General features: G+C 35.8%; 1 protein-coding gene across 1 annotated transcript; it reads left to right on the top strand.

Moving 5' to 3' along the window:
* The first annotated feature begins 161 nt into the window (after window positions 1–161).
* Window positions 162–16,741, top strand: PSMG2 (proteasome assembly chaperone 2). Its single transcript, XM_019711342.3, has 7 exons — window positions 162–375; window positions 3,409–3,580; window positions 6,327–6,385; window positions 9,519–9,637; window positions 10,546–10,719; window positions 15,347–15,467; window positions 16,299–16,741. Exons 1-7 carry the CDS (start codon window positions 319–321, stop codon window positions 16,389–16,391), a joined length of 795 nt encoding a protein of 264 aa, XP_019566901.1. The 5' UTR covers window positions 162–318; the 3' UTR covers window positions 16,392–16,741.
* The last annotated feature ends 414 nt before the right edge of the window (window positions 16,742–17,155 follow it).

Raw genomic sequence — 17,155 nt, 5'->3', positions numbered from 1 at the left:
GGGTCCCCACCTCTCGACCTCAGCTCAACCAAACTCCTTGCCTTGCTAGTGTCTCCGGATGCGCGCTCTCCACTCCCATTTCTCCCTCCCTCGAGGTCCCTTTCTGTTTTCTGGAGCGGCAGATACGTGGACGGGCCTCTCAGGACCTCGCGCCGAGGGAATCGAAGGACCCCGTCCGCCTGGCCCCGCCCGCCCGGGTAGCGCGGGACTCTAGGGGTTCCAGCGCGCAGACCTAGAGAGCTCGAGGTTTTCGCTTTCCCGCCGACCCGGTTCTTCGCAGGCCGGCACTCATCTCCTTCTTCCCACTGCAGTGCGACCATGTTTGTTCCCTACGGAGAGTCGGTCCCGGATCTCGCGGGTTTCACCCTCCTGATGGTGAGTCTCCAATTTCGCGAACTCTTCACAGCCTGGCTTGGGGCTGCTACCTCTAGGGAGGTGCGTGCGGTACCGCCACCCCAACTCGGGATGTTTCGTCGGGCCCTGGGAGAAAGCGAGTACTGGTTTCTATTTCGGGTTTTGAGCCTGCGCTGAAAATGTAGAGAGGTTATCGCTGGAGGCGGCGGTCCAAATAGAACCTTTGTTGGCGCTGTCACCAAACCTTGTATCTAAGTCTCCAGTTTGCGGTCTTTGTTGACTGTACAACGTAATGTGTTTGATGTTACCGATACGTTGTACATACGTAGTGCGGGACGTTCTCTTTGCTTTTTATCCTAGAAAATATTTTTTCAACTAGTTTTAGCGTCATTCTTAAGCTAGCAAGTCAGTCATTAACCAGAACATTACAATAGAGTAACAAGGCAACTTTTGCCAGTAGCTAACACGTGGTTCTGTCGCTCTTAAAACTGTCCATATTAATTCATTGTTTCAATAAACGTTTTATGATGTGACAATATTAGAATAACACTAGGCCCATGTCCTCAAAGAGTTTACAGTCTAATTAGAAACACGTAAATCAATAAAGGCAATAAATGCTAGAATAGAAGTTTTAAAAAGATACAGAAAGGCCTTAGGATTTATTGGGGGCGGGACACATGGACCTGTTAAAAGCTTCATATGTAGAATCTAAAAAAAAAACAAAAAAAAAAGAAAGAAAAAAAAACAAACTCTTAGCTTACAGAGAACAGTTGGAGGGGTAGAGTGGAAGGGTGGTTGGGTGAAATGGGTGAAGTAGTCAAAAGGTACAAACCTTCAGTTTGCTAAGAGAGTAGATATTAAAAGTTTTTATCACACTAAGAAATTGTAACTATGGTGATGGATGTTAACTAAATTTATTGTAATCATTTCACAATATATACATATGTCAATCATGTTATGTATCTAAAACTGATACAGTGTTATATGTCAAAAAAGAATGATGGTAATAGAAAAATGACTTGGTCCGTTTTCATTGTAATGCATGAAATATCAATGAATGCCAAAATTAGTGTGCGATAGTGTTTGAGGAAGGGAATTTTCCATAATTTCACAGTGTCTCCCTGAAAAATATTTATTAATCTCAAAATGGAAAAAGTATCTTTGCAGGAGCTACCTGGAGAAAAAAATGAAAAAGAAAAGGTTCATAGAGAAAGTAATGTCTAAAAGATTATTGGTGGTAACCTTAAAAAAGTTATCAGTGGGACGGTGAAGAGGGAAGCATATTAAAGTGGGTTGAATAAATGGGGAAGAGGTGGAGACGTGTATATGTATATAGTTATTCATTAATTCAGAGATAAAGTTCCTGCTTATGTTTTAGTGGACAACTGTGGGGAATTTTGGCTATGGAAAGACACCCCGAAGTGAGGTGGTAGCTAGGGTTGTATGTGGGATTAAGAGACAGTTTTTTAGAAGGAAAGATATTAGAGTATGTGTATATGCTGATGGGAAGAATCCAGTAGTGAGGAAAAGATAGATGATACAGGAAAGTGAGGATCTAATGAAAGTAGCAAAATCTTTGAGAAGGGAAAGGGGATTACAGTGGATAACCAGCAATAGATGACAGCAATGAGAAGTGGGAGACCACTCTGAAGGATGCAGAAAAGTATGCAAAGGCCAGGAAAAAAAAATAGAATCAATAAAATTAAGATGTGCATTAGGTATGGTTGGTAAAGGAAAAGGAAGAAGTGTCCTGGTTTAGGTAATTGGCTCAATAATTGTTTCTCTTTTCTGAAATACAAAATATGAGGACAATTTTGGGCAAAAGTTTAATTTTGTACGTGTTGAATGTGAGTTACCTGTGACGTAATCATGTGGAGATACACATTAGGCTCTGGAGTTTAGATAAGTATTCCAGGCTGTAGTTACAGATTTGACAGTTGGACTATTTGAAGTCATGGGTGTGTGTGGTGTTTTTAGTGTGAAAATAAGCTCACTCCAACCTTTAGGCGCTAATAAAGCAAACAGAAAGCGGCCCCAACATCACTTTTGTTCATACCTCACTGCCTTTACACTTACTTTCCCAATGCTGAAATATCCTTTTTCCTGGTCTGGTATGGCTCCCTCCCTTACCTCTTTCATGTCTATAGTTACTTGTCCGCTGAAGCAATTCTTTTCTTAACCACCCTATTTAAAATTGCAGCCAAACATATACACACACACTCAAAGTCCTTTAATTTTTCTCCTCTGCACTTAACACTGTATATTTTACTGGGTTTTTTTGTTTGTTTGTTTACTACAGGTAAACTATTCTCGCCCTAGAATGGAAGCTTTACAAAGGCAGGAACTTTTGATTTGTTTTACTGCATTCCCAGTGCCTAGAGCAATGATTGACATATAGTAGGTGTTCAGTAAGTGTTAAATCTGTAGTCACAAAGGTGGAGGAGGTCCCTGCTGGTACCTCGCTTGTAACTACAGAAGAGTCAATATGTACCGTGTTTCCCTGAAAATAAGACCTAGCCAGCCAGTCAGCTCTAATGTATCTTTTGGAGCAAAAATTGATATAAGACCTGGTCTTATTTACTATAATATAAGACCAGATATGATATGACACGATATGATATGATATACCGGATCTTATACAGTGGTACCTCGGTTTTTTAACGTAATCTGTTCTGGAAGACCTTTCGAGTTCTGAAACGTTCGAAAACAGCCAACAGCTAGGCCTCAGGATCCTGCAATCAGAGGAAGCCACGTGACATGTTTGACTTTCAAGGAGTGTTCAAAAACTGAAGCATTTACTTCTGGGTTTACGGTGTTCATAAACCAAAATGTTCGTCAGTGTTTGAAAACTGAGGTACTACTGTATTAATTTTTGCTCTAAAAGATGCATTAGAGCTGATTGTCCGGATAGGTCTTATTTTCAGGGAAACAGGGTAGCTATGATGCACCTGAACATAACATTCAATACTAGTGCTGTGATTATTGTCGTCTGTCCAAACTTCAAAGTGCTGCTAATGCCGATGCCTTAATAAACACTTTTTAAAATTATTTCAGCCAGCAGTATCCGTTGGAAATGTTGGCCAACTTGCAATAGATCTGATTATTTCTACACTAAATATGTGTAAGATTGGTTACTTCTATACTGATTGTCTTGTGCCAATGGTTGGAAACAATCCATATGCAACGTCAGAAGAAAATTCAACAGAACTCAGTATAAATGCTGAAGGTATGTATGACTTCAGTATATTGTATTCTACTACAAAGTAGAGTTGCTTTAAATTAGACATAGACTCTGCAGATACTCTTTTGTAGCAAACATGTGTAAGCATCACTAATACCAGGGAAAGGGGAAAAGAGAATTTCACTGAGCTCAGTCCTATGTGTTTTGTGCTACTTCATCTAAGCTTCAGTCATCCTCTCACATTATTATGGAGTCCATGATACTATAGTATCAGTAGTGCTTGGAGAGATTGAGTTGCCTAATGCTGTAGTGTATGCTTTTCCCATGCCATAAATCTCCATAATTCTCATTGGACTATCAGGCTGGATTAATTGGAACACATTTTATATTGCACTGATTACTGTTTATTTATAATGTGGAATTGCTGAGTAAGGGGAAAGCTGTTGATCATGAAGCGCAGGAGCATCTATTTGCTTTGCTTGATGGCCAGCTCCTCTGTTGGCCTCTTCGTCTTGTTTCACCATTTTAAGGTCATAGTCAGAGGTGATAGAGGAGCATGAAAAACCATTCATGCAGGTGATAGAGGAGCGTGAAAAACCATTCATTGGTGGATTGAAAGACAAATAAAGAAGTGTTTTGTTTTTTGTCTGTTTTATTAACCATGTTGTTAGCTTGTGATAATGAAATACACTTTCAAGAAATAATACTGAAATTTCTGCAGGAAAGATGGCTTTATTAATAAAAGATGGAATTTCAGTTATTGCCTTAAAGGACAAAGGACTAAAAATATTAGAACTAGAATTTGTATATTTCAACTAATGATAACAACTGCCATTTATTATTACCTATAAGCTGAATACTGTGTGTATTTTACATGTACTGACTCATTTAATCCTCACAAATACCCCATAGGTAGTTTTATAGATGAGGAAACCATTGCACAGAGAAGTTAAGGTCACATGATTAATAATTGGTTTAACTGAACTTCTAATCAAGGCACTCTGGCCCTTGAGACCTGCCTCTTAAGCACCATGCCACCTGCTAATGCAGCTTCACTCTATTGGAAGACCCAGTGGCTTTCCACTAACACAAACTGACAGCAGGTCAATTGGTATAGTTCTTTAATCCACTTTATTCTTTTTTACGATGAGATATTTTGAAATAAATTGTAGATATCATGACACTGCACCTCCAAATGTGTAAGTATGTATCACTTATCATTTAAGAACATTTTCTTACATAGCTAAAATATCACATTTCACAATATTAGCAGTAGCAGTTTCTAACTTTCTATACCTTGTCCACATTCACATTGGCCTAATTTACCCCAAAATGTCCTTTAAAGTTAGTTTGTCCAAACCAGGACCCATAGTACATCTGATTGTTGTGCCTTTGTAATCTCTTTTACTCTAGAGTAGTCTCTTTCTGTTTCCCCCTTCATAAAACTGATTTATTAAAGAAAAAACTGAACCCACTGTCCTATAGAATGTCCCACCTTCTACATATATCTGATGTGTCATTTGGCTTGTTTCTCTAGTCTCTGTATTTTCTGTAACTGGAGTTAGGTCTAAAGACCTGATTAGATAAAAGCTAAATATTTTTGGCAAGAATACATGAAAGGTAATGTTGCTTTCATAAAGCATCAGAAGAAAAAAGTATTGGAAAACAGGACATTGACAACAAAAAATAATTGCATGATATACTGATGGAGAACATGAGTATTGCTATTATAGAAGGTAGCATGCCTTACATTTTAAAGCTTAGCTTGTTCTCTCCCTACACATATATTCTCTTCTTGCATTATACTATATAGATCTTGCGTTATACTTCATGTCAGAGATAGATTAGAGTCCTGAGTGGCCAATGCCTTAGTCCCTTTTCCCTAATTCCTAAACTTCCTGTTCTAGCCTCCTTTGCCCTGAACATGGCTGGTGGTTACTACACTTGATACAGCATAGCCCCCAATCACACCACACCACACCACTCTAAGAAGACAATCCCCAAAATATTTATAACAGGAGACTCGTGATCCACCAAAGGATTTGCCCAAGTCTAGGGTTATTGATAATCTGTTCGTAGTAACTAAAAGTTTACCCTTTAGTACAGTGGCCTGGATCATATGTCCTTAGAGACTGTTTTATTTTGTCCTTGGTTCATATCAGAGCTTCACATTCTTGGAGGTGAAGTTGTAGGGCCATCTTAAGCATCTAGTAAAGTGGGCCCCTCATAGAATCTGATAGAAGTTAAGGATCCTATTCCCAGAAAAAATGCACACACGCTGACTCACAAAACTTTCGCGTCTTATTTTAGGTCTTTGAAAAACTCCTGAAGAACACAAAGGTACCTACTCCAGGGATTGCATTATATGGCTAACATTCTCTCCAGCATTTTCTTCATCTGTTTACCCCAATGAGTGTTGTTCTCTAGAGAGAAGAAGGGAGAATATCAGAAACCAAAAACATTCTTAAGAATGATTTTATTTGTCATAATGCCAGACATTTGCAGGAGAATACTTCATGGATTATAATCAAGGAAAAAAAAAAATTTTTTTATATTTTCTTACAGTTAACTTTCCATAAATTAATATATTCTGTAGAATAAAGCCCACAAGTACATTTTAGTGTACTTTTAAATGTTTTATTTTAACCAAATGATATATAGTGCATGTGTTCTATATTTTAATTATTGAAAATATTTAGACACAAAGTTCTTATAATTCAGTTTTAATTTTTATGTTAATTTTATTTTTATAACTCCATTTTAACTATTTTATTTCATTTTGTCTTTGCAGTATATTCACTGCCTTCAAAGAAGCTAGTGGCTCTTCAGTTAAGATCTGTTTTTATTAAGGTTAGTATGTTATATTTGCCTTTTTAAGTTTATGAAAGTAAAATATAATGAGAAAATACTAAGTATCATTAAGAGTTAAGATTCAAAAATCATTTCTGCTCTTTTTATTGTATGTACCGTTAAGAAAAGTCTGATTCTTTAGTGAAATAATCTCATAAAATCTCAAAGGTGCTACCATTATTTCATGATTATATTGAAAGAAATTGGGACATAGAACTTGCATCTTATATATTCCCAATTCAGTTAGCATTGGTGAGAAATTTTAAGAAATGTGAATATTATAGGTTTATTCCATTTGTATTACATTTCAACCAGTAGCATCTACATACAAATTATGTATATGTGAAAATATATTCTGCATCTAACTTCTTTCCTCTACCACTGCACCACTGTCATCTCATGCCCAATTCTACTCTTGTCCCACCCACTCCCCACACCTAATAGACTTTGCAAACAGCACTACCAGTGGTACTTGAAACCTAAATCAAATTACATCAGTTCTCTCTTCAAAACTCTCCAATGGCTTTCCATCTCACTCAATGAATTCATAGCCTTTACCGTGGCTTATCAGGCTCTACACCTGCACCGATACGGTAGCCACTAGCCACACATCACTACCTAAATTTTGATTTATTAATTAAAGGTAAAGTTAAAAATTTAGTTCCTCCATCATTCTAGCCACATTTCAAGTTTTCTATAGCTGCATGTGGCAAGCACTTGCCATAAAGAACACTTCCATTATTGCAGAATTTTGTTGGATAGCTGCTCTACCTAATCTAATCTCCAGCCAGTCCTGTGTGTTCATTGCCTATTTCCCCCTTTTGCTCACCATGCTTCAGCCACACTGACCTCCCTGTGTTGTTCAAACAGATTAAGCTCATTCCTGTCTCAGAGTTTTTACACTGATTTCTTTGCCTGGAATACTTTTCCCCTTGATACGTATATGGCTCTCTTCTTGTATAGTCTTTGCTTAAATGTTACCTCAGCAGAAGGGCCTTCTCCGACCATCCTTTCTATCATCTTATCCTGTGCTAGTTTTCTTCACAACTCATCATTACTACCTGGCATGTCATTTACTATAGTATCGACTTCTAAAGGAAAGTAAGTTTCCTAAGAGAAATGATGATGTGTCATTCACTCTTCCTAGCTTTCATTCACTATCCCTAGCTTTTAGAATAGAGCTTTGCATGTAGAGAAGCTCTCAATAAATGTTTGTTGAGTGGATTAAGGTACCATCTGTTCAAGAGGTCAGAAATTTATCAGCATTTCCAGAGGCCCTCTCATTCTCCATCCCAGTCATTATATGAATGGACTCTTATGGTATGTACTTCTTTATGTCTAGCTTCCTTTACTCAGCAACCTATTTGTGAGGTTCATTTAAGTTGTTCCAAGAAGAGGCAGTTTGTTTATTCTCACCTCTGTATGAGATTCTGTTGTATAAATAAACGATCATTTATTCATTGTACTGTTGATAGAACTTTGATTTTTTTACAGTTTAAAGCCATCATGAATAGTGTCATGATTATTTTAATATTTATATTAGAATCACTCTTTACTTTCTTTAGTTAGCAATATGATACCCAAAGTTTTGCAGTAAGAGTTGGTAACATTTTTACATTGTGCCATGTGGCTTTTTGATACTTCTTTCTTCACAGTAGTATCAGTTTTGAGTTTAAGAATTAAGATAGACAGTTCAAACACTTCTAAATGAAATTTTTGGTAGACGGAAATAGTGATTTCAAAGTAGCAAACTTTTGGTTGACCTGTTAGTTCAGTAGATTAGAGCATGGTGCCAATAACACCAAGGTTGCCAGTTCGATCCCCACATGGGCCACTGTGAGCTGTGCCCTCCTTAAAAAACAAAAAACAAACAAAAAGCCCACATTACTTCAAAGTAGCAAACCTGTATTGATCATTGATTCTTTGGACCATTTTGTTCTAAGTACTTTATGTACCTTACTCAGCCTTCACAGTAATCCTATGAGGCAGGTACTAACATTATCTTCATTGTACAATTGAGAAAACTGAAACACTCAAAGGTTAAGAAATATGTCTGAGACATATGGTCTGTAGGAGGTGGAGCCAGCATTCTAGACCAGACAGCCTGACTCCGAGTCTGCCTCTTTTAACCATAATACCATGCTGCCCTCCTGTTTTTAAAAGTTAGCCATTTCTTATCTGCATTTTAAATTTTACCGAATATTATTCCTCACCATTAATTTATTTCCATATAGTGAGTTTTCCCCAAAAAATTGTATAACCTACATTTCAGATTAATCTACTGTCAGCATCTTGCCATACCTGCTTCATTTTTTCTTTCTGAGTGTGTGTATGCACAATTTTGTTCTGCCAAACAATCCAAAAGTAGGCTAGTGACATATTTCACCCCTAAATACTTCAGCACATCTTTCAAGAACAAGACCATTATTCTTCACAACCACACCACCATTACCACACCTAAGAAAATCAGCATTTAATGAATTATTTAGTAGTATCATCCAACATATTCAGATATCCCCAGTTGTCTTCAGAATATCCTTCAATTCTGGATCCATTCAAAGTCCACATGTTGCACTTGGCTGTTACATCTTTTTGGTTGGTATCCTTCAATGTAGAATTGGCCCTCGTCGTCTTTCTGTTCTTCATAATATTGACTCCTTTGAGAAAGCAGGGCCAGATGTTTGGCATTCTGGATTCACCTAATTGTTTCCTCATGATCAGATTCACATCAGAAATTTCTGGCAAGAAAATCTCATAGATGGCCATGTAGTGGTTTTTTTGTTTGTTTGTCTTTGGTTTTCTTCTGACCTTTTTTTGTTTATTTCTAAGTAACAGTAGATTACTTGAGAACTAGGGAATTTTCCTTTCTCAGTCAGAATAGAATTTTTTAAAACTCTAGATTCCTCACCATTAATTTATTTCTTGATTGTAAAGACATAATAGATAATTCATTGCTCTTTACTCTTCACCTTCAGTTTAAAGACTACTAGTAAGTGGATCTAAAAATAATTCTAACTTTAGACTATGTAAGTTATATATCATCACATAAAGTTGATTATTACATAGAATACTCTTATTATACTCTAAGATCTAACTTTTAGATTTTCTTTTTATTCTTTCAATGTATACAAAGTATAAATCAAAGCCATTCTGTGAAAAACTGCTTTCCTGGGTGAAAAGTAGTAACTGTGCCAAAGTTGTTATTCTTTCAAGCAGTCATTCCTATCACCGTAATGATCTACAGCTTCGCAGGTATGTTTTTGCCTTTGAAAAATTAGTTTTGTTATGATTTAGGCAGTATTATGATGACTTATCTATTAAAAAGTTAAAATAAGTTTTAAAAGCCATGTATATCCTTACTTCTCCCCTGAATTTAGAAAGAAGAGGGCAAAAGAAAGTCAAGAAATAGGAATGTAGCACAGTTAGGTAGATCCTTTTAGTTCTATGGTTAGGGCACAAGGAAGGCTTTGGTGTAAAGATAGAGATGGTTCTGTAACTGTGCTTTGATTGTTTGGTATCATGTGCATGGCAATGTCACAAAGCTCAGCTGATGAAGAGAAAGGAGAAAGATTTACCTAAGATTTATTGATTGATAATTTTTAAAAGATTGAATTGATACTTCTATTTATTTCCATATATTCAACCATTTCGAGAAATCCAGTCTCTTTTAAGTATAGCTCCCAGGCATGTCAGACTGAATTCTTAAAAATAAGACAAAGTATCCAAGAGATAGAAATACAATCTGTCCTATTGCGTTATCATTTATGCACCTATAAAATCATGATGAAAAATATCATCCCAAGAGTAACCTTTCAAAACTGGAGCTAATTTCTAGGACTCTCACAATAAGATATTACATTTCTAGGACTCTCACAATAGGCCTATAGCCAGAAGTGAGCATAGCTGTGGGAAATAGATTTATTTTTATGATGACCTTGCCTCAGTTTAAGTTTTACTGTCTCTTTATCCTCTCTCCTAAGTATGTAAATAGCAAGTTAGAGCAACATTTGTTACGTTATTCTTCTGTAGACTGCTGAAACTTGTGTTTTGTTTGTACAACAGAATATATGGGAACGATATTTTTTGCTAAAATAACTGATGTTTGCCTTAATGTTCATATTTGTGAGTTTTAAGAAAGTTAATTATATGATTGTTTTTAGTACTCCCTTCAGGTACCTACTTACACCTTCCGTGCAAAAAAGTGTTCAAAATAAAATAAAGAGCCTTAACTGGGAAGAGATGGAAAAAAGCCAATGCATTCCTGAAATAAGCGATTCTGAGTTTTGTATCCGAATTCCTGGAGGAGGCATCACAAAAACACTCTATGATGAAGGGTGAGTTTGTCTGTCTTTTTGTTCATTTGTTCCCCACCTTATTTAAAAATTGAAGTAAGATCATTGGGACAGTGTTGGATTACTTATTGGAACTTTGAAAACATATTTATAAAATAGGAACTGTATTACATTCCAGGGAAAAATTGAAATTTGGTTATAGGAGAATAAGTTCCTGAAAAGCCATATTTAATGCTTTATTATGTGTGGCATGTTAGGGATCCTGATACTTGTTTTATGCAACCTCTACAATCTTTTTTTTGGTTTTAATTGTGGTAATATATACATAACATTGAATTAACCAAGTGTACAATTGAGTGATACTAAATACATTCACAGTGTTGTGTACCCATCACCACTTTCTAAACATTGTCATCATTCTAAATATAAAATCTGTACTCATTAAATAATATCTCCTATTTTATTTCTGTAAAATCAATAGTGATATCCTCACTTTCATTTCTGATTTCTCTCTTTCCTTCTTACTCAGTCCAGTTAAACATGTGTCAGTTTTGTTGATCTTTTCAAATAACCAGCTTTTGGTTTTATTGATTTTCTCTATTGTTTTTCTGTTCTTTGTTTTATTTATCTCCACTCTAATTAATCTTTATTATTTTCTTCTTTCTGCTAGCTTTGGGTTTACTTTGCTCTTCTTTTTCTAGTTCCTAAAATGAAAAATTAGGTTATTGATTTGAGAGATGTCTTCTTTTTTAATATAGACCTTTACTGCTATAAATTTCCCTCTTAGCACTGCTTTAGCTATATCCCTTAAGTTTAGTATACTGTTTTCATTTTCATTCATCTCTAAGTATTTTCTGATTTCCTTTGTGATTTCTTCTTTGACCCCTTGATTGTTTGAGAATGTGTTGTTTGATTTCCACATATTTGTGAATTTCCAGTTTTCCTCCTGTTGTTGGATTTCTAGTGTCATTTAATTGTGATTGAAAAGACACTTTGTATGAGTTCAGTCCTTTAAATTTCTCAATTCTTGTTTTGTTCCTTAACAAATGGTCTATTCTGGAGAATGTTCCATGTACACTTGAGAAAAATGGGTATTCTGCCTTTCTTGGGTACAGTGTTCTATATATATGTCTGTTAGGTCAAATTGATGTATAATGTTGTTGAAGTCTTCTGTTTCCTTATTAATCTTCTATTTCTTCTATCCATTATTGAATGTAAGGTATCAAAGTCTTCAACTATTATTGTAGCATTGTATTTCTCCCCTCAGTTCTGTTAATGTTTGTTTCATATACGAGTTCTGACAATTAAGTTCACAAACTTGTTGCAACGATGTTGCTAACCTTTTTTTGATATCAGAGCAATTATTCATTATGAATTTGTACAAACTGGGCAAATAGTTAACCAGAGTTTACTATTTGAAAGTGCTGAAAAGGCTGTGTGAAAAAGTTAGATCTGACTTTTCACCAGCAGTTCATGACTTTTGTATCACAACAATGCACCAGCTCACGACACTGCCTGTGAGGGAGTTTTTAACCAGTAAAACAAACAACTGTATTGGCACACCCTCCCTACTCACCTGATCTAGCCCCCAGTGACTTCTTTCTTTACCCGAAGATAAAGGAAATATTGAAAGGAAGACATTTTGATGACATTCAGGACATCAGGGTAATATGACGATAGCTCTGATGGCCATTCCAGAAAGAGAGTTCCCAAATTGCTTTGAAGGGTAGACTGGGCGCTGGCATCGGTGCACAGCTACCCAAGGGGAGTACTTCAAAGGTGACCGTAGTGATATTCAGCAATGAGGTATGTAGCACTTTTTCTAGGATGAGTTTGCAAACTTAATTGTCTGACCTTGTATTTTGGGTTTCTTGTTTTGTATATATATGTTTATATTTGTTGCATCTTGTCAATGAATTGACCCTTTTATCAATATATAATGGCCTTTTTTGTCTCTTCGAACAGTTTGACTGGAAGTCTATTTTGTCTAATATTAGTATAGCCATCCTGCTCTCTTATGGTTACTATTTGCATGGAATATCTTTTTCACTTTCAAATTGTGTGTCCTTAGATCTTAAGTGACTCCCTTATAGACAGCACGTAGTTAGATCATGTGTTTTTATCCATTATGCCAGTCTCTATCTTTTGATTGAAGAGTTTAATCCATTTTCATTAAAAGTAATTACTGATAAGGACTTATGTCCTTTTTCTGTTTTCTATATGTCATATTGCTTTTTTGTTCTTTATTTCTTCCATTACTACTGCCTTTTGTGCTTAGTTGATTTTCTTTAGTGACGTGTTTTGATTCTCTTCACATTTCCTTTGGTGTATATTCTGTAGATACTTGCTTTGTGGTTACTATGGTGATTCCATATAACATCCTAAAGTTAGAACAATCTAATTTGAATTGATACTAACAACTTTAATTGCATGCATACTGTTCCCCCTACTCATTGTATGTTTTTGTCACAAATTACATCGTGATACATTGTTACATTGTGTGCCAAGTAACATAGATTATAATGTTATTATATTGTGTTATTATAATGCCCAGTAACATAAATTATATTTATGCATTTGTCTTTTAAATCCTCTATAATCACTCTTGATTTGTCTTTAGGAATCATGACATTTCAAAGGCAAGTGAAAGTAAAGGTAGAAACTAGAATGAGATCTTTTTTTCCTTTTAGTCCTTTTCATAAATTGATTTATATGTCCATGTACAGTCTGCCATCAGATTTGTAGACATTTACAGTATCCCTATTTTTACCTCCTTGTCCCTTAGCCTCCTGTTTTGTAAGACCTGAGGCTAAGTTCAGGGCTAAGCAATACATCTTGCTGTATGTTTTAATTACCCCTGACTCTTCCTCCTTGCTGAAAATTGATGTGCTGGATAAATTAATGAAAAACAACAGCTAGTTATGGAAAGGGGGGGGAGCTTTTTAGAGAGTGACTTCTGCTGCTTCTCAAACTCATATAATTTACACTGCTCTCCCATGAAGAGAGATGGATGAGGGACATCCCTCTGGTGCCCTCAGCAGTGCCTTTAGAGAGTTGGTCAGAGCTAACCCTAGAAAAAATATGTCCCCATTACCATTGCTCAAATTCAACCAATAAATCTGCCTCTTTATATAATAATAAATGCCAGGAGTATAAATTTAGCATTGCAAAATAGAATGACTGATTTACTTGCTCTGAAATCTACATTATAACTTCTGCAGGACCTGAAGAAGTCATGAAAATAGTAATAGTAATATAAGTAGTAGTCAAGGTAATAGCAAATTATGTGCCTACTACTATTCTGTGCACCTTACGTGTATTAAGTCATTTAATTCTCATAATAACCATATAGATATGTAGTGATATTAACCACGTTATAAAAAAGGTTAAATAACTGCCAAAAGCCATCTGGGTAGTAAGTGGAAGAGCCAGGATTTGATCACTAGCACCTTGCCCCAAATCCTGCACTTCAACCACTATAGGGTCTAGCACTCATGGTCTAGGACCCCAATAAGCTTTATTCTTTGTCTAAAAGTTGAACCTGTTTCTTGTTACTTGCAATTATTTATGCTCCTGCTTTTTTTTCTGAAAACATTCAAGCCTTCTCTGTCAGAAATGGTAACAGGCATTTAACTGTTTTTCCCAGTCCAACTTGTTTTGTCTATCTCTGGCCATACTTGCATTTCATTCCAGCTTTCTCTGGCATTTTTCATAGTTCTTGGTTTTAGGGTGCTAGAAATGATTTTTGCTTTTGTTGGCAAGGAGGAAGCTTTTTTGCATTGGTATATCTCTATCTCATCACTAATTTGAGGCATCTATAGCATAACAGTTAGGAGACTATGTTTTAGAGTCAGAAAGACTTAGGTTCAAGTACCACCTTTACCACTTCCTAAATATAGAACTTTGAACATGTTAACTATATTTCCATTTAAATCTCAGTTACCTCATAATTAATTGCTAACATTAATTATGGGCGTTGTATGGGGCAGTTTTAAGCCTTTTGCCTTTGTTACCTCCTTTAAACCTCACAAAACTTATGAGATAGGTCCTATTGTTATCCCTCTTTTACTGATATGGAATACTAAAGCCCTAAGTAATTTGCCCATCATATCTGGTAAGTGGCAGAGCTAGAATTTGAATACAGGTATTCTATCCTTGTTCCCATGATTCCAAACTGATTCCTTTATGAAATGGAGATAATTATAACTTCCTCAAGGATTGTTGTATGGATTGAATTGTGAAATAGGCAGACATTGCTTAGCACATAATCACTTAATAAATGGAACACGTAAGAAGTAATAGTAATTTTTCCCCTTTACTGTGCAGTTTTCATTCACTGCTTTAGATTATAACATGATATTATCTTTCTGTCTCTTTGCCATGGAGCTTCTGAAAATCACTGTCTTCTACAGTAGGTTTTAGGAATAGATCAGAACAAATCTCGTGTCCTGCCCACAAGGATAGAGGGCATGGTTTTTCATGCAGCCTTGGTGTGAGGCACAAACTTGCATTTGCCCAGGGTGGGTGTTACATGGCTCCTAGTCCTGTCCCCACAAACACAAATTTATCTGGAGTAAAGGGAGATAAATAAGTGATTTTGTCATGAGGCATTGTCTTGCCTAATCAGTAGAAGAATACTTAATTTTTTTTTTTTTTTAATTTGTTGTAGCTGTCTTAAAGAAATCCCAATGGTGATTCTGCTGAAATTTGTTTCAGAAGGAGACAATATCCCAGATGCATTAGGTCTCGTTGAGTATCTTAATGAATGGCTTCAGATAATCAAACCGTGTGTAAGTTGTCCTACAGCTTAAACCTCTGATTCATAAACTTGCATTTTATATACTATATAAGTAGACCAAATAAATAAAAGTTTATGTTAAATATAAACATATCTGTACATAAAATTTAGTTTAGCTGAACTTTGGTAAAGAGAGCAGTTAACGAACCTATAGTCTACAGTGTTTCATTAAGGCTGAGTTTCCAAAAGAAGAAAATCTTAAGTACTTCATTGTATTCATTGTTCTTGTTGCATTTAGATGAGACCGCTTCTTACAAGAATAAACAAGTTTTTTTTTGGAATTCAGGATTTTATTTTGTTTGTAGGAAACAAGGTATTGCTATGTGAGCAATAGTAGCTGTTGAATATGCATATAGTTAAAATACTTCTGTCTGTTATGAAATAAGAGCATCATGCCTAGGGAAATCAGTGAGCCTTAAGACATAGCAGAAGTACCATAAGGCTGCTTTATCTGGTAGGTAACTAACTGTCTTTTTAATTTGTGCTTCTGCCAAGAACAAATTGATATAAATCACACAGCAGTGATTTAAAAAAAAACAAACCCTATTCCTTTTTAATTCGATTTTACTTGATGGACTATATCCCTAGCCTATCTGGCATATCTTTATGATTTGGAACTTGAAGAAATTTATCTTAAGTTCACATAAAGACATAGAAATGTATTACTTTGTTTTTCCTTAAAATAAAACCCATCTAAAAGGGTCAAAACCAAAAGGAACAACAACAACAAAACTAGAGGAGAGTTTTGTAATACTTTCATGTTAAAGTCAATTTGGTGGTCGGTCAAGTTGAAGGATTAAAATATTTTGTTCTTCATTTACAGGGTGAAAATCCCACAGCATCTGCCTTGCCATGGAAAATGCCAAGTTCTTGGAGATTGCTCTTTGGTAGTGGTCTTCCCCCTGCGCTTTTTTGATCTGTTTTCCGTTTTATACCTTATATCCCAAGACACTTATTGCTAACACAACTTACCGTATTTCCCCCAAAATAACACCGGGTCTTATATTAAGGTTTGCTCCAAAAGGCGCATTAGGGCTTATGTTCAGGGGATGTCATCCTGAAAAATCATGCCAGGGCTTATTTTCCAGTTAGGGCTTATTTTAAGGGGAAAACGGTATATAAAAAGTTCTGTTATCTAATGTATTAGAAAGTAAATCTTCACAGAAAATCTCAAAGAAAAATGGATTAACAAAAGGTGGTTTTTGCCATGCTTTTCATCATATGCAACAAATGTAAATTTTGTACAATAAAATATTTCCTAAGTAATTTTGTGAAATGTGTCTTGATTTTTTTAACTCAAGAGTTGTGTATTAATTTCTTATTTCTTCTATAACAAATTACCACAAACTTAGTCGCTTAAAGCAACACAAATTTATTACCTTGTAATTCTGGAAGTCAGAAGTCAAAACATAAATCTCACTGTTAAATCAAAGTGTTGACAGGTTGGTGTTTCTTCTGGAGGCTCCAGGGGAGAATCTGTTTCCTACCCGTTTCCAGCTTCTAGAAGCTGCAATATTCTTTGGCTCAGGGCCCCTTCCTCCCATCTTCAAAGCCAGCAGCATAGCATCTTGAAATCTCTCTCCCTCTTTCTCTTATAAGGATCATTGTGATTACATTGGGCTGAATGCAATAATCCAGAATAATTTCCCCACCTCAAAAGAAGTTTAGTATGAAAGAAAT

This window comes from Rhinolophus sinicus, chromosome 4, assembly GCF_057876585.1.
Source record: "Rhinolophus sinicus isolate RSI-liver-muscle chromosome 4, RSI-T2T, whole genome shotgun sequence".
NCBI classification, from domain to species: Eukaryota; Metazoa; Chordata; class Mammalia; order Chiroptera; family Rhinolophidae; genus Rhinolophus; species Rhinolophus sinicus.
This window is presented reverse-complemented; position numbering and strand designations above follow the sequence as displayed.

Excerpts from the sequence above, each read along its gene's own strand:
- PSMG2 (XM_019711342.3), top strand. The coding sequence starts at position 319 with ATGTTTGTTCCCTACGGAGAGTCGGTCCCGGATCTCGCGGGTTTCACC. Across the intron at positions 376-3,408 it reads CGGGTTTCACCCTCCTGATG|CCAGCAGTATCCGTTGGAAA; the intron begins GTGAGTCTCCAA and ends AAATTATTTCAG. Across the intron at positions 3,581-6,326 it reads ACTCAGTATAAATGCTGAAG|TATATTCACTGCCTTCAAAG; the intron begins GTATGTATGACT and ends TTGTCTTTGCAG.